Raw genomic sequence first — 21,567 nt, forward strand, 5'->3', positions numbered from 1 at the left:
GCTTAATCTCACCCTTAATCCTTACCATTTAATCTCTCCTCTCTCCCCAGGGCAAACTCAGGGTTCTGTATCCTAAACTCTGTGAACTCTGACTTCCCTTTGGCTCAGGCTGACTTCCCTTTTCCTTCCTACACGTTCATGTGCCCTGTCCTCGCCCTGCCTTCCTCATTCCCCTGTGGGGAGGGGTCCCAAGAGTCTTGGGGTCTCTCTGTCCCACTGACTACTATCTTCCCATTGGCAGAGCTTCTTTGAAGGCTGGGACGCCACCAAAAAGAAAGACAAGCTCAAGGGCAGCCGGCAGGAGACGGTGTCTGCCTGTGAGTCCCGGGGAAGGGGCTGGGGCTCACAATGACAGGAGGAATGGAGGAAGGAGGTGAATGGCCAGAGTATGCTCTGGGGAGTCTTGTCCTCAGAAACATAAGGGCCCTGGCCTCTGTGTGTGTGGGCACAGTGTCTCACACCATTGCCACTGCCACTGTCCTCTGTCAGGGGAGGCAGCACAGTCCTATCGTCAAGAAGAGGAAACAGAGGTTTGGGAGCTTGAGACCTTGGTTCAAGGTCACACAGCTAATTGCCGCTCATCTTCCTTAACTCCAAAACCCAGATTCAGACCCTTGACCCAGCCTCACAGTGCCCAGAGCGTCCCAGAGTCAGCTCTGAGCCCTCATAAAGATCACCTGGCAGCCATGCCTGGACAATTCCCCTAGCCTCCAAGAGGCCTTCCCCACCTGCCAAGCTCCAGGCTCCCTGACACAGTCCTGCTCTGCCACTCTGTTTGCAGATGACCGTCACCGAGTGAAACTGCACCCAATGCTGGGAGACCCGGATGCCGACTACATCTCCGCCAACTACATAGACGTGAGTGCCTGGCCTGGCTCTTTCTGCTTACCTGTCCCTGCCCCCTCCAGGCTCACTGTCCATGCAGGGGGGAAACCTACCAGAGGATAATGGGGGATCTGAATGGCTGAGTTGCAACTCAGAGATGGGGAGCTGAGAGTAGGTGGCAGCCTGCAGGAACACACCCTGAACGATGTGCTGGGGAGGTAGAGCAGGGTCTGGGGACAGACAGGGAGGCCGAGGGAAGCGAGGAGCTGCCTCAGCGAGGGGCCAAGAGCTTGGAGGTGGGAGTCTCATGATTTCCATAGTGAAGATGAAGAGGTTATACAGGGCTAGGTGGTAAAGACCTTGCGTGGCAGGCTAAGGACTCGGGCCGTCTCCCAGGGCCACCAGGAAGTTGTTCAAGTGTTTTGACTTTGATTACAGTGGCCCTTCACATACAGGGAGGCATGTTTACTGAGCACGTACTATGTGCCAGGCAAAGTGATAAGCACTTTACACACAGTCTCAAATTTCATATAACCTTATCACTCCCCTGTGAGGGGAGGAAGCTGGAGCTGAGAGAGGAGAAGCTACTGGCTCTAGGACACACAGCTAGAGTGGTAAAGAAAGGACTCACGACCCGGCCAGGCTGTCTCTGCAGCCTCTGGTGCTGACCATTTGACTGTCCTGACAACTATTAGATCTGGCTGGACGGGAGAGTGGGCCCAAGAGAGGGCAGACTTCCCAGGTGTGGATTGGGGGTGGGGGTGGTGATGAGAACTGGGCAAGGCCCAGGGACTTGACTGCACTCTGCAGCAAGCTGAGCTTGGAAGAGCATCCTTTAATTGTGTAGGAAATGTATTTTGAGCACCTGGGCACCAGGGACAGAGATGAGATCACGTGACCATTGCTTTCTCTCTCTCTCTCTCTCTCTCTCTCTCTCTCTCTCTCTCTCTCTCTCTGATACAGAGATTCTAGTATGGGGAAACAGATTAACACTGAAGGAGATTCATTTCAGATTAGCTGGGAAGGCACAGGCAGGAAGAAAAGTGTCACAGAGCTGGTTAGTGGCACAGCCAGGGTTGGCTGTGTAGACTGTGTAGAGGAAGCAGTGTGGCCGCAGAGGAAGGGGAGGGACACTCAGGTAAAAACAGCGAAGGCAAAGGCTCAGGAGGAAGCCACAGTAGCCCAGGGTTAAGGTCATCAGGACCTTTGGAGATGACTCTTCTCTCCCTCTTCCATCTATGTGTGCCACCCTTGTTTCCCAGAACCCTTTGCCTTCTCCCTGCCTCTCATGCTGCTCCTTGCCTGGGGTAAGAGTCAAGCTTGGTCTCACAGGCCTGGGCAGCTTGGAGACAGTGGACTTTCCTCACGGGGTTCCACCTGGTTGGTTTCTCTTGGGCCCTGACAGGGACATGCCTATCCCGCTCTCCACCCAAGTCCTGGCCTCCTGTCTCTGTTCTGCCTGCCAACTCATGTCACCCTTTCTGGCCTCTCCTGTGCCCGGTCCACCTACACCCACTTCTGGCCTAACATCTGTCTCTTTTGCTTTGTTCTGTTCCCTCACTGGAATCATTAAGATTCGGATAAACCGACAAGTAAGTATCTTTTCCCTCTCCTCCTCCTCTACCTCCTCCTCTTCCTCCTTCTCCTCCTCCTTTTCCTGTCTTGTGGAATGGCTGTGTCCTGAGATCTCTCACAGGCTCCGGCTGTCTGTCTGTCTCGCTCTCTCTCTCTCCTTCCTTGTCCTCTCCTAGCACTGAATACCAGCCACCCATTCCAGCAGCCTGCCAGGGGCTGCCACGGCTGAAGACTGTCTCCCCACTGGGAAACATTCCTTCCCACTCTCTGTTCTCTCAACAAGGACAGCTATGTTGGGGTGCTGGTCACTGCTGCCACTTTCGTCCCCTGTCTGGCCATTTCCTGTGAGCTTTACCAGCTCTGCCCTTCTGTAGAGCTTCTGGTGTGTAGCGGGGAAGCTGCCCTGAGAGCCCTTTTCTCCGCCATGCCACCAAGAGGCCAAGGCCTCAGACAGGCCTGGGCCAGTCCTCTTTAAGCTCATCTCCCTAGTGTTCAAATCCCTTTGTAGTCAGTTTACTTAAAACCCAACCCAACCCCCATCAATTTGCCCTCCATTTAGCCTCAATTCAAATGTGCTTTTTTTTTTTTAAATTAGTTTGAATATCAGTTTAAAAATTGTAAAATCTTTTGCTCTTTGGAGAATTAAACCAAGGGCTGAGGACCACTCAGTTAGTAGAATGCTTGCCAAGCATTCATGAAGCTCCGGGTTTAGACCAAGATTCATACAAAAGCTGAGTGTGGTGGCGCTGGGGAGGCCAAGACAGGTGGATCTCTGAGATGGAGGTCATCCTGGTCTGTCTACAGAGTGAGTTCCAGGACAGCCAGGGCTATGTAGAAAGACCTCATCTCAAAGACAAACAAAGAAATTCAAGGTCATCCTTTGCTACAAAGTAAGTTTGAGGCTAACCTGTCTCAAAATAAGTAAAAGAGAGAGAGAGAGAGAGAGAGAGAGAGAGAGAGAGAGAGAGAGAAGAATCCAAACTAATTTAGTCATCCTTTGATTTGATTTTTGTTGTTGTTTGTTTGTTTGTTTTTTGAGACAGGGTTTCCCTGTGTAGCTTTGGAGGCTGTCCTGGAACTAACTCTTGTAGACCAGGGTTGGTCTCAAATTCACAGAGATCTGCCTGCCTTTGCCTTCCGAGTGCTGGGACTTAAAGCATGTGCCACCACCACCCTGCTTTGATTTTTAAAACATGTTATTTTCGTAGTATTTATAATCATTATCATAATTATAATATAAATAATTATATTACTAATATTATAATTAATATATTGATTAATATATTAATTAATAGATAATATATAATTATATAATAATATTATAATATTATTAATTTGGCTTTTTGAGATGGGGTCTCACTCTGTAGCTAGACTGGCTTGGAACTTACTATGTAGCTGAGGCTGGACTCAAATTCACAGCAATCTTTGTCTCAGCCTCCTGAATGTGAGGATTATATTTCATACTATTTAATGACTGGTATTCTTTGCTATTTTGTGGGTACATTTTCCATTTTATCTTCTTTACAAAAAGATATTTCATTTTTTTTATTATCATTGCTAGGATTCTGTTCATTATCAGACTTCCGGACAACATAGAGAGACTAACATAAGACGTGAGAGGTTCCCCCAGTCACATTTGGCAGAGACAGCCAATTATCTCAGCCGTGCCCCTTATTTTGAGTGCAGTCACACAGTTGGTTTGCAAAATTCTCAAATGAAAAAGGCCCATTAGGCTCACAAAAGACAGTGGATGTGCTGAGTCCTAGCGCCCCCTGTGGGTTGTGATGAATATTGCTCCTTACAGGCCTTAGACTCGCTGGTTCCCTGTGGTTAACCCACTTGCCTTTGAATCTCACCATTTGGTTCCCTCTTGTCAGACTCTTCAGAAATACCCTTAGAAGTCTCACTGGGGTGTAATGCCGCCTCAAATGCCAGTGAACAATTGTGTTGCCGACGGCACCTGCCAGGTACCAGGCATCTAGAATGCGTGAAGGGTCATTTGGCAGGTGAGAATGTTGAGTCTGAGAAAGGTGAAGTGACTTGAGCAAGGCCACAAACCAGCGTTGTCATTCACTGGCCCCCAGCACCACCCCTCAGACTCCAGCAAGGGCGCAGATGTGTGATCCCAGCACCGGCTTGGGGCATGAGCTCTCCAGTGCCACTCCCGGAAGTGGAAGTGTGCAAGGCTATCTGCTCACTTTACTTCAAGATACGATCATTTAAAACTTGTGTTTATGGGGGTTTGGGCATGGGTGAGTTGGTAAATGCTTCCCTTGCAAGTTGAGGACCCAAGTTCAATTCCCAGAACCCGTGTGGGGATTCGTGCTTGTAATCCCAGCACTGGGCAAGTAGAGCCAGGTGGATCTTTTGGGCTGGCTGGCCAGCTTAGCCTTATCGAAAGGTATCAGGCCAAAGAGAGACCCCATCTTCAAGGAGGTAGACAGCTAGCTGTTCTAAGAATAGTACTTGAGGTTGTTGTCTGGTGTCTTCACAACAGGCACCCTGCTGGCATGTGCAATCCTTACCCCCACGCCTACACATGTGTACATCCATACCCGTGTGTGCATGTACACACACACATAGGCATAGAGAAACTTCTATTAGTGTCCTTTGTATGATTGCGCAGTGACATATGTCTTATTTAAGAAGTGAGGGCTGTGAGATGGCTCAGCAGGTAAAACCCTGCTGCTCAGCCTGATGACCAGAGTTTGAGCCCTGGGATCCCACATGGGAGAAGGAGAGAACTGACTCCTGTGGGTTGTCATCTGACACCCTCACATACGCTGCATGTGCGCTCTCCCCCATAATCACACAGTAAATAAAAATGTAATGTTTTTTTTTTAAATGAACATGTAGAAATTTTGAGTTGTGTGCCTGCACACTTGCTTCAAATAGGGCCGTATGGGGCTTGGAGAGCCCCATTCCCAGTGGTTAAGAGCACTGGCTGCTCTCTCAAAGGATCTGAGTTCGATTCCCGACAACCCACAGGTGGCTCGCAACCACTGTAGTTCCAGTTCTAGGGGATCTGATGCCCTCCTCCAGCCTCTGCTGTTCCTGCACGCACATAGCACACATAAACTCATGTAGGCATGCATGCATACACATAAATTATAAAACAAATAAATAAATAAACATTGAAACAAAAACAAATAGGCCTGCATGACAAGGTTGGTTAGGCCATACTTTCTTCAAAATGTAATTTTCCAACAGTGGAAGAATGGGACCCTGGAAAGGACTGGAAACAGTTGCAACAGAGCTGAATTTTAGGTCATCCAATCACTGTGCAATCAATCGGGTTTCCTTCCTTTTTTGTGCTGGGGCTGGGTCCCAGGGTCTCTCCCATGCCTGGCAAGCATTCGACTCTATCAAGCCCAATCAATCTGTTTAGTTGAGTTCAGGTCCTCTGTTACTGACTAATGCTTGAATGCTGGTGTGGAGCCTGGGCCCTGGTGGGGTAAGGGGTGTAGGTGTAGAGTTGGTTGAATCTGATGATGAACCCGTGTTGGGTGGAGCTTAGGCAAACTGATTTTGCTGAGTGCAGCGCACAAGCAGTTCAGGGTAACCTGTTCCCAAGCTTGACTACTTGCTAAGCGGAGTTCGTTAGGACCACGCCCTCCCCATCCTCCAACTCTGCTGTCCCTCTGACCTTCTCCAGAGACAATGGCTTGGGACATGAGGAGGCTGCTGTAGTGAGGCAGAGTACTCCTGAGTTTTTTCAGAGTTAGTTACTTTGAAAGGGTTTTGACTTTTCCAGGAGGAACCGTGAGGATGTCTGGCCATCATCTTCCAGTTGCAGAGGGCAACAGAGGCTAGGAAAGGTCCAGCCTTGCTGGCTACTCTGCTGTCTGAGGCTCTACAGTGTGGGCACTGCCAAAGAACTGGCCCAAAATGCTTTATTTCCAGATCCACTCCCATCCTCTGAGCCCAAGTCTGCCTTTGACCATATCCCAGGGTCTCTGCACACCAAAAGTGCCAAACTTCTCTCCTCTAGGTGAAGTGACAGACAAATTTTTTAATAACCAATGATTGGGATCAATGTGGGTTTTTTCTTTGTGTGTGTGTGTGTGTGTGTGTGTGTGTGTGTGTGTGTGTATGTCTGTGTGCATACTGGGATAGAATCCAGAGTTTCCTGCATGCTAGGCAAATGCTCTACCCCTGACCTCATCCTTAGCCCAAGTGATCAGTTTTAATTGAGTTCTACTACTTCATTATTTATACTGACTAATACATGCTGGAACTTGTTGGCACCTGCCAACAGGGGCCCAGGTCCATTAGACCTCAACACTCTGGTGGACACCTCACATTCCAGGTGTTCTTTTGTACCCCCCTCCACTTTTGCTTGCTGAGTGCTAGGATTAAAGGCATGTGAATATCAACATTATTTGGACCTTTAGAGACTTTTAAAAAAAGGTTTATTTATTATGTATACAGTGTTTTGTCTGCATGTATGCCTGCAGGCCAGAAGAGAGCATCAGATCCCACTATAGATGGTTGTGAGCCACCATGTGGTTGCTGGGAATTGAACTCAGGACCTCTGGAAGAGCAGCCAGTATTCTCAACTGCTGAGCCATCTCTCCAACTGGACCTTTGAGACAGGGTTAATAATAACTGCTGTTTGCCCTGTTTTGTGTTTGGCCTGGCAACAAATGCTTAACCTATATTACTGTTGGTGCTCCTCACGTCCCTGGGAGGGAAATGTTGTTATGATCTACTTTATAGCAATGGAGACAGAGGCCAAGAGAAGGAAAGTGTGTTTTCTTGAGGACAGCTGGGATGGATCCTGGCAGTGAGGCACTAGGGCCATTTGGGTTCCCAAACCCTGGGGATCCAGAGGAATTGCCAGGAGCTGTGTTGAGAGCCAGGGGCAGAGCTTGGTGGCTTTCTCTTGTGTCTTCTGCCATTCTGCTTTGCAAACTTAACACAGTGTCTGCACAGACTTCCTGGCTGGCTCTTGTCCCACAAAGATGCAGCCTTGTGAGTGACCTTGGGGTCACTGTGGCTTTGGAACCTCAGCTCTTTCCTACTTGGCCTGAGGGCTCTGGCAATGGGAGGGGGCTCTTGGCTTTTCTTTCATGTCAGATAGAAGGTTGTATTTAGAACAGCATGGGGACCATCACCATGACTGTGGAACCTGAGCTCACTGATGCTCCATCTGAGGTCTCTGGGAATGGAGGATAAGGTAGCTCTTGGCTTATTTTTCATGTAAGATAAACAATAGTGTTTAGAACAGTGTGGGACCGTCACCAGGTCTCAGGAAAATTCCTCCTTATCAGTAAAAACGGATTTAAAAAATTGTATCCAAGGGCCCTTTGCTTCCAACTTGAAGCTCTCTTTAACATTTCTCCTGCAGGCTCTGGGTAACTGAGGTCTTTGGGTCAGGTACTCTACATTCTGAATGTCCTGACTGAAACTGGGGGTTCTGCCAACCACTGGTTCTCCCATATCTGGGGTCCAGGGTGGATTATGTTTCTGGGACTCTGGAAACTGGGTAGTGTCATCCTGGGCTTCATTTGTCTCCAAACAGCAGCCATGTTATTAACAGATAACTCTCCTACTTTGAGGGTGGGGAGACTTGCTGGGCTCACAGAGGTGCACCCTCCGTAGGGTTCCATAGCAAGACCCGGTGTCTTAGCTTCACTTGCCTCTGCTTTGAGACTGGGAGGACAAGGCCACCCTCATCCAGAGACATGAGGGTGGGAGTTTCTGGAGGAAGCTGCTCCGGGAAGGAGGGTGATAGGTAGCAGTGTGAGGAATAGAAGTCTGTTCCTCGGCATTCACTTCACCCTCTTCTCCTGTTCCAGGGTTACCACAGGTCAAACCACTTCATAGCCACTCAAGGTACCTGGCCCCTTAGCCTGTGGCGCCCTCTCATGATCTGGAGTGTCCGCTGCCTGCCTGCCTTCCCTGCTCACCTGCTCAGCACCCCACCTACCTCCCCATCCGTCTTGTCTGTCTATCCCCACTGCCTGCCTGGGTCTCTTGTATCTAACTGCAGCCCTTGCCCGCCCTGCCTGTCTGTGCCTCCTGATATGACCAGTTGTAACCTAGCCGTGTGTATCTCTGCAGTGATGCATGTGCCGAGGGCTGGGTCTGTACTCACTGTCATGGAGCATGCCTCGTGGTCCAACTGACCCCCCCCAGGTCCCTCTAGTCTAGTCTCTCTTCTGCTTCCATCTCCTTATCCACCGCTCTGCGAGGTTTGCCCATGGACGGAGAGTCTACCACCCATATGGCTCACTAGGTCTTAGCACACCAGGCTCTCCAGCCGGGCTCTGCCTTGCTACTGCCCATCGCAGGGCCCTGCAGGCATAAAGCTGTGGTTGGTGGGGTATATTGGGATGAGTGAAAAGTCCCCATTGGAATTGGGTCCTGGGAACCTCCCAACAAGGGATGGTGTCACTGGGTATCACCGTGTGCTGCCCATGGCCGGGGTGGGGGTGGGGGTGGGGGAACCTTGCTCAGGGACAGGCACTCTCTACGCCCCCAGGGCCGAAGCCTGAGATGATCTACGATTTCTGGCGCATGGTGTGGCAGGAGCAGTGTGTCAGCATTGTCATGATCACCAAGCTGGTAGAGGTGGGCAGGGTAAGCGGAGCTGCGGGGTGGGTTGGGGGCAGGGTGGGCTTCACGGGTGGCTAAGAGCCTGCTGAACCCTATGCTATGGTGGCCCCAGGTAAAGTGCTCTCGCTACTGGCCTGAGGACTCAGACATGTATGGGGACATTAAGATCACACTGGTAAAGACAGAGACACTGGCTGAGTATGTGGTGCGCACCTTTGCCCTGGAGCGGGTGAGTCTCCCCTATACCTGTTTCATGTAGAGCTTACGTTGCCTGAGCCTTGGAAACATAAGAGGAGAGGGAGGGGCAAGAAAGCCCTTCTAACTTGCTGGGAGCATGGCTGAGGGATGGGATGGTGGCTGTTCCCGCTGGACTCCAGTACGCATCTGACATGAAGATGTGATGACCGCCCTGCGTGGGACGCTATGCTGGGCCTCTTCACGCATTGTCTCAGCCCCAGGATGACATGTTTACCATCAGCCCCGTTTTGCAGATGAGAATAGTGAGGGGAAGAGGGTTTCCTCATGTATCAGGGTCTAGGTTCCCACTTAATTACTCTGTAAATCCTCAGAGGAGGGCTGGCAAGATGGCTCAGTAAGTAAAAATACTTGCTGTGCAAGCGTGACGACTCCTGCGTCATAGTGCTCTTCTGTTTACACAACAGCCCCGGGATAAGGTGGGTGTTTGACAGCATAGCTTTAAGCATCTGGTGGACTCAGTCCAAACACAGAGTGTGCAGCCTCAGCAGAGGGGATTGTCCACACTGGGCCTTCATTTCCTCCTCACCTGTACAATGGATGTGGATACTTACCTTACCGATGAGGAGTAAGCAAAGCCCGGCACACAGCAGGTGTCCAGTGGGTGCTGCTGGCAACTGACTGTCACCACTGTGGTTTCCACAGAGAGGCTACTCGACCCGGCATGAGGTCCGCCAGTTCCACTTCACAGCGTGGCCGGAGCATGGCGTCCCCTACCATGCCACGGGGCTGCTGGCCTTCATCAGGCGTGTGAAGGCTTCCACTCCACCTGATGCTGGGCCCATTGTCATCCACTGCAGGTGGGAGCCCGGGAGATCCCAAGGAGAGGGACCAAGGCTGGGGGAGCTGGACTGGAGTGGGGCAGGGTCTTGGGTCCTAAAGAGGACCGGACTTGGGTTCAGCCTGCTTGGAGACAGAGGATAAGAGAGAATGGTTCCCCAACGATCCTGTGAGCTTTGGCTCTGAGGTTGGCATCCCTGGAGCCCCCTTACCACAGCTGCAATCCTGGAGCCTGCAAGCCTACAGCTCCTGTGGCTTATACGGGCTTCTCTGCAGGAATTCTCACTAACTGATTTCCCTTGCCCTATAGCCTCCTGTTAGTGTCTGTCTGTCTGTCTGTCTTTTTCTTCCTCTCTCTTCAGAGCTCATTAACATAGCATCTTCTAAGAATGAATTCCAACTGATACAAAAAGTCTGTCATGCAAAATGTAATTTATATCATGAACAGTGAGTGTGCCTGCAACTGATGGTTTACTAGCTGAACCGTGAGCTCAGTCTTATAGATCTGTTACTTATAGAGTAACTTATAGAGTAACAGAGCATGGGGGTGGGAGATGGAGGATGGAGGTGTTTGATCCCCAGCACCTGTGTAAAAGGCTGGGCATGGGGGCATGTGCCTGTCATCCTGGCCTTGGGAGACAGAGACAGGAAAATCCCTGCCCCTCACTGGCCCTGCCAGCAGGTCCCAGGTTCCAGTGTGAGACCCTGGTCCAGAAGGAACAATGAATAGTGCTCCTAGGGAATGACACCTGATGCTGACCTCTGGCTTCTGACAAGTTTGTACACATGTAAAAGTATAAAGTATTAACACCCCACTGTACACACACACACACACACACACACACACACACACACACACACAGAGCCAAGTTCTGGAATGTTCCCTATTCCCAGAGCAATCACAATCTGACTTCTTCCCTGCAGGAACCCTTTCATGGGTTTGAACTTGGTGTGAATTAAGTCCCGCCAGTGTGAGTTCTCTGCTGTGTGACTTTCTACCCTCTCCTTTGTGTGTGAGGTCCATCCACACAGCACCACATTCCAGGGTGAAAACGCTCTGGCGTATCTGTCCACCTCCTGTTGCTCGGGATCCACTGGTTTTCACCAGAAATAGTGGTGCTAAAACAAAATGGCAGCCCTAAGGATGATCTGACACAGTGGTTGTCAACCTCCCAATGCTCCCACCCTTGAATACAGTTCCTCATGTTGTGATAATGTCCCCACACCATAAAATTATGTCATTGCTACTTTATAACTGTGATTTTGCTGCTGTTCTGAGTCATAATATAAATATCCGATATGCAGGATATCTGATATGTGACTCTGAAGGGCTCAAGACCCACAGGTTGAGAGCAGCTGTTCTAAGGTGTGGCTGGCTTCTTGAGAGGAAATGCACCCACATTGCTGTGGGCCATGTGTAGGGCAGAACTGCCATCTGTGAACAGTCAGCTCTAGTGGGTGCTGTCCAGGTGATTGGAGCCGTGCAGTCCTCGGTGATGCTTTGATGATGGCGGCTTCAAAGCCGGAACCCTGGGGCATCCTTCCCAACCTGCCTCCCCATCAACACTGCTCCTGTGGAGGCAGTGATGGATCCAGGTGGGGTTAGGGAGCTGGCCACATAAATAAGGACCATGTAGCCAGGGTTTGAGCAGAAGTTAGCCATATCGCTCTGAGAGTTTGCAAGAGGGCCGTGTGTCTGGAAGTGCTGGATGTTCCAACTGTGGATGAGGATGGGTGTGGATGGGTGTGGATGGGTGTGGATGGGTGTGGATGGGTGTGGATGGGTGAGGATGGGTGTGGATGGGTGTGGATGGGTGTGGATGGGTGTGGATGGGTGTGGATGGGTGTGGATGGGTGTGGATGGGTGGATGGTGTGGATGTGGAGGATGGGTGGGATGGGTGTGGATGGGTGAGGATGGGTGTGATGGTGTGGATGGGGTGTGGATGGGTGAGGATGGGTGTGGATGGGTGTGATGGGTGAGGATGGGTGTGGATGGGTGGATGGGTTTGGATGGGTTTGGATGGGTGTGGATGGGTGTGGATGGGTTTGGATGGGTTTGGATGGGTGTGGATGGGTTTGGATGGGTGTGGATGGGTTTGGATGGCTTTGGATGGCTTTGGATGGCTTTGGATGGGTGTGGATGGCTTTGGATGGCTTTGGATGGGTTTGGATGTGTGGGTTTTGAATGCTATGCAGGAGTCTGGGATATCCAAGGGGAATGTGTGTTCTTAGATTGCATTCCGAGAATCACCTCCGTCTCTCCGCCGAGTCTTGGCTGTTAAGTTGAGCTAGCCTCACTTCCATGTCCGCCCGTCCTCTTTCTGTCCTTTCCTTCCCCAGGTCTTGTTCTACGCCCTCAACTGTGTCCTCTGTCACCTCATACAGAACCCCAGCTTCACAATCCCTCTTTGTTGGAGTGCTCCCAACCCCTAAGTTATGTAGCTGGGCAGATTCCCTGGTCCCCAGTTCTTTTCCCTGATTTTGAGCCCCTGCCCCTGATGTGGTGCTGGCCTTCTCTTCCCCTCAGCGCAGGCACTGGCCGCACAGGCTGCTACATCGTCCTGGACGTGATGTTGGACATGGCTGAGTGTGAGGGCGTCGTGGACATTTACAACTGTGTGAAGACCCTCTGTTCTCGGCGGGTCAACATGATCCAGACTGAGGTTCAGACCAGCCCTGTCCCCGACCTCTCCCCTCCATCTAGGTCTCAGGGTCTCTGTCATGGAGCGCAGAGCTGGGGTAACGTGTCTTCAGAGCATCCTAGGCCCTTCCTTCCCGGGGACCATCTCAAACATGGCAGTGGGGGGTTGGGGGGATCTTGTAGTTCTCTCCAAATCTCACTTCATGGTGTTGTGTCAGGTGAGTCAGATGGCGGCGGCGGGCTCCAGAGTCACGTGTACCAGGGTTTGTGCCCTCACTAGATCTGGGATCTTGGACTGTCCCTCAGCGCTCAGATGATCTCCTGGGAATGTTCCTGGGATGTAGTAGATGAGCTGATGCGATGGTTGGACCCAGCCAAGCATCCTTGCCGCAGCTGTGGCTATGTTTTTCCTTCATCCTTGGTAGAGCTCAGCTTCAAGCCTTCTCTTTGTTCTTACATTCTCATCTCTTGTTCTAGGAACAATACATCTTCATCCATGATGCAATCCTGGAGGCCTGCCTGTGCGGGGAGACTACCATCCCTGTCAATGAGTTCAAGGCCACCTACAGGGAGATGATCCGAATTGACCCTCAGAGTAATTCCTCCCAGCTTCGGGAAGAATTCCAGGTAGGGGGATGTGTGTATGGGTGTGAGGAGTGGGTGTATGTGTAAAGCTGGGTGTGTGTATGCAGGGCATGGTTGTACATGTATAGGAGTGGGGTGTGTGAGAATCTATAGGGTTGTGTGTGTATGTGTATAGGAGTGGGGTTTGGATGTGTATGTATGTAGGTGCAGGGCGTGTGAATATGTGTATGCATAGATGCGGGGTATGTGAGTATGTATGTGTGTTTGTGTGTAGGTGTGGGGCGTATGAGCCTGTATATAGGAGTGGGGTGTGTGTGTGTGTGTGTAGGAGTTTGGTGTGTGTGAATGGAAGTGGGGTGTGTGTATAAAGGTGTGAGGGTGTATATAGAAGTGGGGTGCGTGTGTGTGTGTGTAAGTGTGGTGTGTGTGGGTGTGCATTGGACTGTAACTATCAAGGGTGAATCAGGAAGCACTGACCTGAGACCCAGCTTGAGGGACAGAGTCGGGTGACTGGAAAGGACTTTGAGACAGTGAAGGACATGTGTCAGAGCAGTTGTGACCCAGGCTTTTGGGGTCAGATACATGTGGGTTTGGATCCTGGCTTACCTTGAGGAGCTGTGGAGAGCCTGGACAAGTCACCTCACCTCTCTAAGCTCTTGTTTTCACCACCTAGGAGAGAAAGGGAGTTCCCATGGCCCTTCGGGTGTGTAGCCACCAGGTTTCTCCTGGTGTCCTAAGAAAACTAGCTCAGGGGCTCCAGCAACTGCAAAGTGTGATGGTGCCATCAGTTAGAGCTGGATCCAGGGACTCAAGTGGCAATGCTATACTTGGTCTCTACCCATCCTTGGTTCTGCTGTTTTTGTTTGTTTTGCTTTTGAGACAGTGTCTTATGTAGCCCAGCCTGGTCCTGAACTTGTGTAGACAGGGATGACCTGAGTCATCCTGAGTTCCTGATACTTCTGCCTTTACCCCCCTAGTGCTGTAATTATAGGTGTGCACCACCAGCTCAGAAATGTGTGTGTCGGGGGCGGGGGGTTGAGGAGAACCTTAGGTGCTGTTCCTCAGGTACTGTCTGCCTTATTATTATTATTATTATTATTATTATTATTATTATTATTATTATTTGAGAGAAGGTCTTTCAAGGGTAAGACCAGTAACCCAGGCTGGTGGCCAATGAGTCCCGGGGGCCTGGGGGTCTGCCTGTCTCCTTTTCCTATTACTGGGATGAAAAGTTTGTGCCACCATGTTTAGCTTTTTATTTTATTGTTATTTTTTAAACATATGGTCCTCATGGTATACCCATGATAGACCCAGGCTCTGGTGGTCTGTTTTGGGTGGGGCCAGGCTCACCATGCCGCAGGCTTCTCTCCAGAGGAATCTGCTGACGTCTGGGTGCCAGAGACCCGGGGGTTCCCTCCACTCAGGGTTCCCATGTTCCCTTAGCCATATGGCACCTGCCAATTGTGGCATTCTGGAGCCAGTGTAGGGTGACCTAGGAAATGTGGCTGGTGATTCCTGGAGAGAGGTATTAGCTTTTGGGATCATGACAGACTTGGGGTCCTGGGAGGGATCCCCAAGAATAAAAGAAACTGAAACTCTGGTACATGAAGCCTGAAGATGGGGTGTAGAGATGTCATAGCCCTGGCTAGGACCTGTGCCAGGTGCTTAGGATTACAGTCTGTCTAGATAGAGCTGTGACCAAGGCTTCTGCCTCCTGTCTGGGGTTGGCTCTAGGGAAGAGGTGAGGCTCAGGCTTGCATCTTTGAAAGCACTGGCAGGCCGATGCTGGTTCTCTCTGGGCCTGCCACACACCAGGCTGTGCTCAGTGCCTGGCATGGTCTCATTTTGGAGATCTCATGATCTCCAGGTGCCCTACGAAAAAGGTGTATCATTTTCCCATTTTACAAGTGAGAAAAGTAAGCCACTTATCCAAGGCCACACTGGCTCAGGGTGACAGATGCTCATCCCAAAGCTCAGTCTACGTCCTCCGTGGCCTGGTGATAGGCAGCTTGGCTCCCTAACTTCTTTCTCTCTGGGCCTCAGTTTCTTCATTCATAACACAGAGTTAATTATCTAGCTTAAGGTCCTTTGTGGAGTTGGGAGGGGGCCCCAAAAGCCCAGGCTATGCTCTCTCATTACCTCCCTCTCGGCAGACGCTGAACTCGGTCACGCCGCCGCTGGACGTGGAGGAGTGCAGCATCGCCCTGCTGCCCCGGAACCGTGACAAAAACCGCAGCATGGATGTGCTGCCCCCGGACCGCTGCCTGCCCTTCCTGATCTCCACCGACGGGGACCCTAACAACTACATCAACGCAGCCCTGACCGATGTGAGAGCTCAAGGCTGCCGTGGCTCTGGAACTCCCCCTCCTGGGAGGACCCAGGAGTCAATGGAGTAGAACCGAGGGCTTTGGTAGAGGGACCCCCCCCATGCCCATTCAGTGATCCAGGCCCATGGGAGACCCTCTTACCCCATCAGTCTTCTACTGTGGCATTCAGTGCGCCCCTTCTGGCATTATAGTCAGCTTCAGTGTGGATCTGGGTGGTGGAGTTCAGGCAGGGCTGTCTCCAGGATCAGCCCCTGCAGAGCCTGGGGTAGGGTGACTTTGACTGGGGATCCTTGAGGATTTGAGGTCAGGACTTGATACCTGATATTTAGAGCTAGAGGAGTCTGTTCTGAGCCAATGGGGCTGTACCCAGCTCCAGGACCTGGTCTGGAGTAGTGATTTGACCCCTGGTCCTTGTTTAATTGTGATCTGAGGGCACAGGAACCATCTGGTAGACCCATCGCCTGTCCCTGGCCCAAGGGACTTCACCCTCTTTCCTGGGCATTGCAAACAGAACAGGATGTGGGTGCTGTGGCTTGGGGGACTGAGGAGGAAGAGTCTATGATAGACAGGCAGAAACAAATGTTGCAGAAAACGGGGGAGAATGTGGCTTTGCATATGTAGCCAAATAGGCTGTGTGTGGCTTGGGCCCTCTGCCAGGCTGACTTGCCCTCCTAGACACATCAGGGACAGGCCATCATGGGGACGAGGAGTGAGCAGTGACAACACATGTTGCTAAGAGGAAAGAGTCAAAGACAGTGAATGATCAGGGGACAGATAAGTGAAGGGAGCCGGGCCAGGCGCAGCACAACTGGAAGACCTCCATGTAGGGAGGAGAGAAGGGTGACACACGGGAGAGGCTCTCAGTCACCATTATCCAGCCCAGGCCATGTGTGTGCATGTACATGCTCCCACTGGCTCACTTAAGTGGGTGTCTGGGCCTGGTGAAGCGTCCTATTTGCATAGTTTAGAACAGAGGCTTAGGGTTTCATGACCTCCCTTCTATCCCCCGCCCCGACTTTCACCTCGGTGTACCATGTGTATCCTGGGGGCTGGAGGGGCAGCTCTGGAGTGTCTGGCTAGGGAAGGTCATGGGTGGAAATGGGCAGCTGGGGGAAGAAGCTACAGAACACCCTTGGTCCCTCGGGCCCCCAGATACCTGATTTCAGCCATGCGTAGTGGGCCTGGCATCCAAGAGGACTGATTCTCAGATGCCAGTGGGTTTGTCTGAGGCAAGGGGTCTGCCAGAGTCTGTCTGGGGTGGTCCAGTCTGTAGGGAAGCCTCAGGTCACCTATGTCTAAGTATTGGCTTCTCGGAGGTACTGGTCAGGGCCATAGAGGCCCCGCTGAGTGCCGTTTCCCCTGCAGAGCTACACGCGGAGCGCAGCCTTCATCGTGACCCTGCACCCACTGCAGAGTACCACACCTGACTTCTGGCGGCTGGTCTACGACTATGGGTGCACCTCCATTGTCATGCTCAACCAGCTTAACCAGTCCAACTCCGCCTGGGTGAGGCTGGCCAGGGCCTCAGTGCATGTACAGCCACTGTCCCCAAAGTCAAGAGCAGGAGCCCAGTTTGTTCTGAGTCACACTCCCTCTCAGGGCCTTGGTTTCCTAATCTATAAACAAGCTTTTCAGATGGAACCAACTCTCTCATTTTTAGTGAGCACCTAATGTAAGCCAAGGACTGTTGTGTGTACTTGGTCTCGTTTACAACTGACAGTGGCCTCTGGATGGAGGCTCCAGGGGAGAAAAAGAATTAAGACCCACAGAGAGGAGGTGCTTCCTTCAAGGTCCTATAGTGGGAGGTGTGCTCCCCCATCGTGGAGTGCTTCATTCAGAGTTTCTGCTTTTGAAGTAGTACCCCTAAACTACCCACCCCAGGGTCTTGGAGGTAAAACAAATTCTAGCCTCCTGCTTTGTCTTTGACTCAGGGTAGGCCGTTACCTCTTTATGCCTGTGTGCATGTGTGTGTCTGCCCAGCTCCTGTCTCTAATGTGGTCTACAGGGGAAGTGTGGGCAATGAAGCCATGTCCTAGCATCAGAGCCGTCCTATATCAGAGCTGGGCTCGAAGATGGCAAGGAGGAGGCATTGTTGGTTTGGGATGGGTGGGGTTATCCCTGCCCCTTTTCAGAGGAAGGCAACATGGTGCAGGTGTCCATGAACACATGTGTATGGGATATAGTTAGCACGTTAGAGCGGAGGTTTCCATCCACCTCACCATGGAGATCGAGACACTCTCTGTGAAGTTTGCTGTGACCACTCTGAATGTGCCAGTACTCTGGGCAGTTGTCTTTGTGTTCTGATGGGTGAATGGTGGAGAGATAGGTGTGCCAAGCACTGAGCCATGGTGGAATCCCCAGAGCTGGCATTGTGTGGGGACTGGCTCTGGTCTACACAGCTTTCTCTCTGTGTCCCAGCCCTGCCTGCAGTACTGGCCAGAGCCAGGCCGGCAGCAGTATGGCCTCATGGAGGTAGAATTTGTGTCCGGCACAGCAAATGAGGATTTGGTGGCCCGAGTGTTCCGGGTGCAGAACACTTCTCGGGTGAGTGTCCTGAGGAACCCAGGGGTGAGAACCTGGGTGGTGGCCAGGGTTACCTTTAGGGACCTTCTGGAGGTCATCAAGGGCTCATTCATGCTCCTATTTCTCCGTCTGGCTGCTGTGCCCCTAGCTGCAGGAGGGTCACCTGCTGGTTCGGCACTTCCAGTTCCTGCGCTGGTCTGCTTACCGGGACACACCTGACTCCAGGAAGGCCTTCCTGCACCTGTTGGCTGAGGTGGACAAGTGGCAGGCGGAGAGTGGGGACGGGCGCACCGTGGTGCATTGTCTGTGAGTGCTCCCTGGTATGAGGGTGGGTGAAGGGCTGGAGACTGACAGGCCCCTGGGGCTAGCACACAGGAGTCCAGCCTCCAGGGGCTGTGGCCTGGACTCTCCAGCTAGCTGAGTTTAATGAGAGTCTCATCAGAATTCCTTACCCTTCGAGATTTATAGCATATTTAGATTTGTTTTTCATTTGTATGTGCGTGTGTATATGTGGGGCTGGAGGTCAGAGGACAACTTTATGGAGTTGGTTCTCAGTCCCTGCCTTTACTTGGGCTCTGGGACTCAAACCCAGGTCACCAGGCTTGCGTGGCAAATGCCTTTACTCACTGAGGTATCCTGCTGGCTCCATGTAGCATGCTTTACAATCTTTAAAAAATTATACTTTATTTAATGTGTGTGTGCGCGCACGCGCGTGCATGCGAGCCCACCTATGTTCAGGTATGCGAGTGTGCATGCACATGCGCTCACACATGTGTTTATGTGTGACAGTGTGTGCATGGAGGTCAGGGAACAACTTGCATGAGTCTGCTCTTTTTTTTTCACCATGCAGGTCCTGGGGAAGTGAGCTCAGGTCATTGGTCTTGGTGGCAAGCACGCTTGCCCACTGAGCCATCTTGTTGGCTCCATGTAACATACTCTTTATGGCAGTGGGATTCTAGACTTTGTTTATTCATGTACACCTGCAGCACTTTCTTTCGCAAGTATATTCATTCACTTATATGCGCCTCCATTCAGAAATGCATGTTTTCATTCATGTCTGGGTACACTCACCTCTTTTTCATGCTTCTTGCACTCTGGGAGTCTCTCAGTGCCAGGCCTCAGGCCATGTCCTCTGAGGGCTTGCCTTTAGTTCTAGTGAGAGACTTCTGCCGCAGGAAGCCAAGGGGTGATTAATCTCCCATTTCGCAGGAGGCTCATGTTGGGTCACAGGAACAGGGGCAAGTGGAGGAGAGGATCCCTGGTGACCACAGCTAGGCTCAGTGCTTGTGTTTGGCTGTGTATCTCCATTGTTGGTCCTGGCTGGTCTTCCCATCTTGCTTTGGGGCTTGTTTGCCTCTGGGCCTTCCCTTCTGTCATTTTCTTTTGAAGTATGGTTGTATCTTTTCTCTAGGAATCTACAGGCCAGTCCTTTCTGAGGATATCTTCTGATATGATGCGTGGTTTTGGATATCATTCTCAACCCTGAGCTATCTTTTTAGCTTTCTGGTCCTAGGGCTGGCTTCTGGGTTCTCTTCTCATCCCTCGGCTCCCTAGTCCACCCTCCATGGCTCCTTAGTGTTACCCTCACCTTTGGCCTCTCTGACTTAGCCCCTGCCTTTTGATTGCCTAGCTCCACCCCTCACCCTTGAGTTTCCAGGTCCTGCCCCAAACCTTTTCTGTGTTTCCTTTAGAAACGGGGGTGGCCGAAGTGGTACCTTCTGTGCCTGTGCCACGGTCTTGGAGATGATCCGCTGTCACAGCCTAGTGGATGTTTTCTTTGCTGCCAAAACACTTCGGAATTACAAGCCCAATATGGTGGAGACCATGGTGAGGAGCCATGTCCCAAGCACAGCCACTTCAGCTCCCATCCAAGCCCCACCAGGTTCCTTAGTACCTACGCACTCCTGTCTGGTCCCCAACTTTGGGTCTCTGTTCTAGTCCTGGGTTGTTAGAATATCATCCTCATTTCCCTTTCTCCAGAGGGTGGTCAGAGCTCAAGGTGCTCTCTTTCCCCAGGATCAATACCACTTCTGCTACGATGTGGCCCTGGAATACCTGGAGGCTCTGGAATTGAGATAGCAGGCGCCTGGCCTGGGGCACCCACTGAGCACCCAGGGCGTGGCCCATCATCCCAGACTGGAGAGGAGGGCCTGTGCCCCCAACTTTGCTCAGCCATAATTCTACAAGGAGAACACTGGAGTGGACGCTGCACTATCTTGGTGGCCCCCATGGGCAGGCTGCGGGCCAAGGAGGAGCTTTGCAAGACTACAGGACTGCAGCCAGCCCCACCTCCAGAGGGCCTTGCAGACCTGTGCTGAGAAACCTGGGACGGTGACACTGGCCAGAACAGCCAGTACTGGGACCCCAGGCCAGGCCCCTCCACTCCATTCCAGTCCTTGGCAAGAAATGAATGAGGGCTGCGAGAGAGTGTTCAAGGTTTGCACTCAGTGTGGCCCCCTTCTGCACATGGTGGAGGCTCACTGGGCTTGGCAGGGGCTGAGTCCCACCTGGCTTAGCCCCTGAGAGTCCTGAAGCTGGGACTCTTCACCGTCTTGCCAGTGGGACACGCTGACCCTCCTGCGGCTCTGTTCTCCATCCCACTGCCCCTGCAGACCCGGGGGTGCTTTGCTCGCCATGCTTTCCTACTTCTGCTTCTGAGCTTCCTGCAACAGGGCCTGCGCCTCCCTCCTGGGCTCCATCCCTGCCTGGCCCAGTATGTGCAGAATATCTCCTCAGCTCCTTCTTTCCTAGCCTTCAGGCCTCCATGGCTCAGTCCTGCTCAGCGTGGGCCTGTGACAATCCACAAGGCTGAATCCCAGCCCCCGGGGTTGAGGTCCCTGTGGCTCTTGGTGAGGCTGCCACTGGGTTGAGGCAGAGTAGAGCAGGGCTGGTGACAGCTCCTAGAGTTCAGAGGAAGAAGGGTGCTATGGGATGGAGGACCAGTACTTTTTTGTTGTTATTTCATTATTTTCTTTTTTCTTTTTTTTTTTTTTTTTGATGGGAGGGTGGGAAGTACTCTTTATAATGGGGTAGGCCACACCCCCATTTCGTGCCTCAATTTCCCCATCTGTAAACTGTAGATATGACTACTGACCTACCTCACAGGGGGCTGTGGGGAGGTGTAAGGTAATGTTTGTAAAGCACTTTGTAAATAAACGTGCTCTCTGAATGCCACCCGGTGGCCGTGTGTGTGCGTGTTTGACCAGCTTGAGGGGACAGTGTAGGTCAGAGGCCTAGATTCTAGGCTTGGTTTGGTTTTTCTGTCCACCAGACAGCAGAGATATGGACCAGGGCATCCCCACTCAGAGTCCCTCCGAGGAGGTGGTTCCAGGGGACGCTGGTCCTGTTAGATACGCACCCCAGTAAGTACCTGACAAATATATACCTGATGAAGGCAGCTTCCGGGAGGAAGGGGTTATTTTGGGTTACAGTTCAAGATAACAGTCCACCATAAGTGAGTGCTCTAGTTTGGCTTCCGTGGCTATGATAAACAT

General features: G+C 51.7%; 1 protein-coding gene across 7 annotated transcripts in view; it reads left to right on the forward strand.

The window, feature by feature from the left end:
- Positions 1-21,247, forward strand: part of Ptpru (protein tyrosine phosphatase receptor type U) — a 77,946-nt gene extending 56,699 nt beyond the window's left edge. For 3 of the 7 annotated variants that reach the window (XM_035439575.1, XM_027399464.2, XM_035439576.1), the window contains exons 17-30: positions 242-317; positions 782-858; positions 8,202-8,238; positions 8,888-8,985; positions 9,074-9,190; positions 9,862-10,016; positions 12,525-12,660; positions 13,116-13,265; positions 15,377-15,550; positions 16,916-17,056; positions 17,969-18,094; positions 18,222-18,379; positions 19,765-19,900; positions 20,090-21,247. In XM_035439575.1, coding sequence (XP_035295466.1) covers positions 242-317; positions 782-858; positions 8,202-8,238; positions 8,888-8,985; positions 9,074-9,190; positions 9,862-10,016; positions 12,525-12,660; positions 13,116-13,265; positions 15,377-15,550; positions 16,916-17,056; positions 17,969-18,094; positions 18,222-18,379; positions 19,765-19,900; positions 20,090-20,152 — 1,644 coding nt within the window. In that variant the 3' untranslated portion in view covers positions 20,153-21,247. Of the gene's footprint in view, positions 1-241; positions 318-781; positions 859-8,201; positions 8,239-8,887; positions 8,986-9,073; positions 9,191-9,861; positions 10,017-12,524; positions 12,737-13,115; positions 13,266-15,376; positions 15,551-16,915; positions 17,057-17,968; positions 18,095-18,221; positions 18,380-19,764; positions 19,901-20,089 lie in introns of those variants that run through there. The other 4 variants (XM_027399465.2, XR_004768146.1, XR_004768147.1 and 1 more) reach the window with 4 other exon arrangements.
- Positions 21,248-21,567: the final 320 nt, after the last annotated feature.

The sequence above is a fragment of the Cricetulus griseus genome, chromosome 2, assembly GCF_003668045.3.
Source record: "Cricetulus griseus strain 17A/GY chromosome 2, alternate assembly CriGri-PICRH-1.0, whole genome shotgun sequence".
NCBI classification, from domain to species: Eukaryota; Metazoa; Chordata; class Mammalia; order Rodentia; family Cricetidae; genus Cricetulus; species Cricetulus griseus.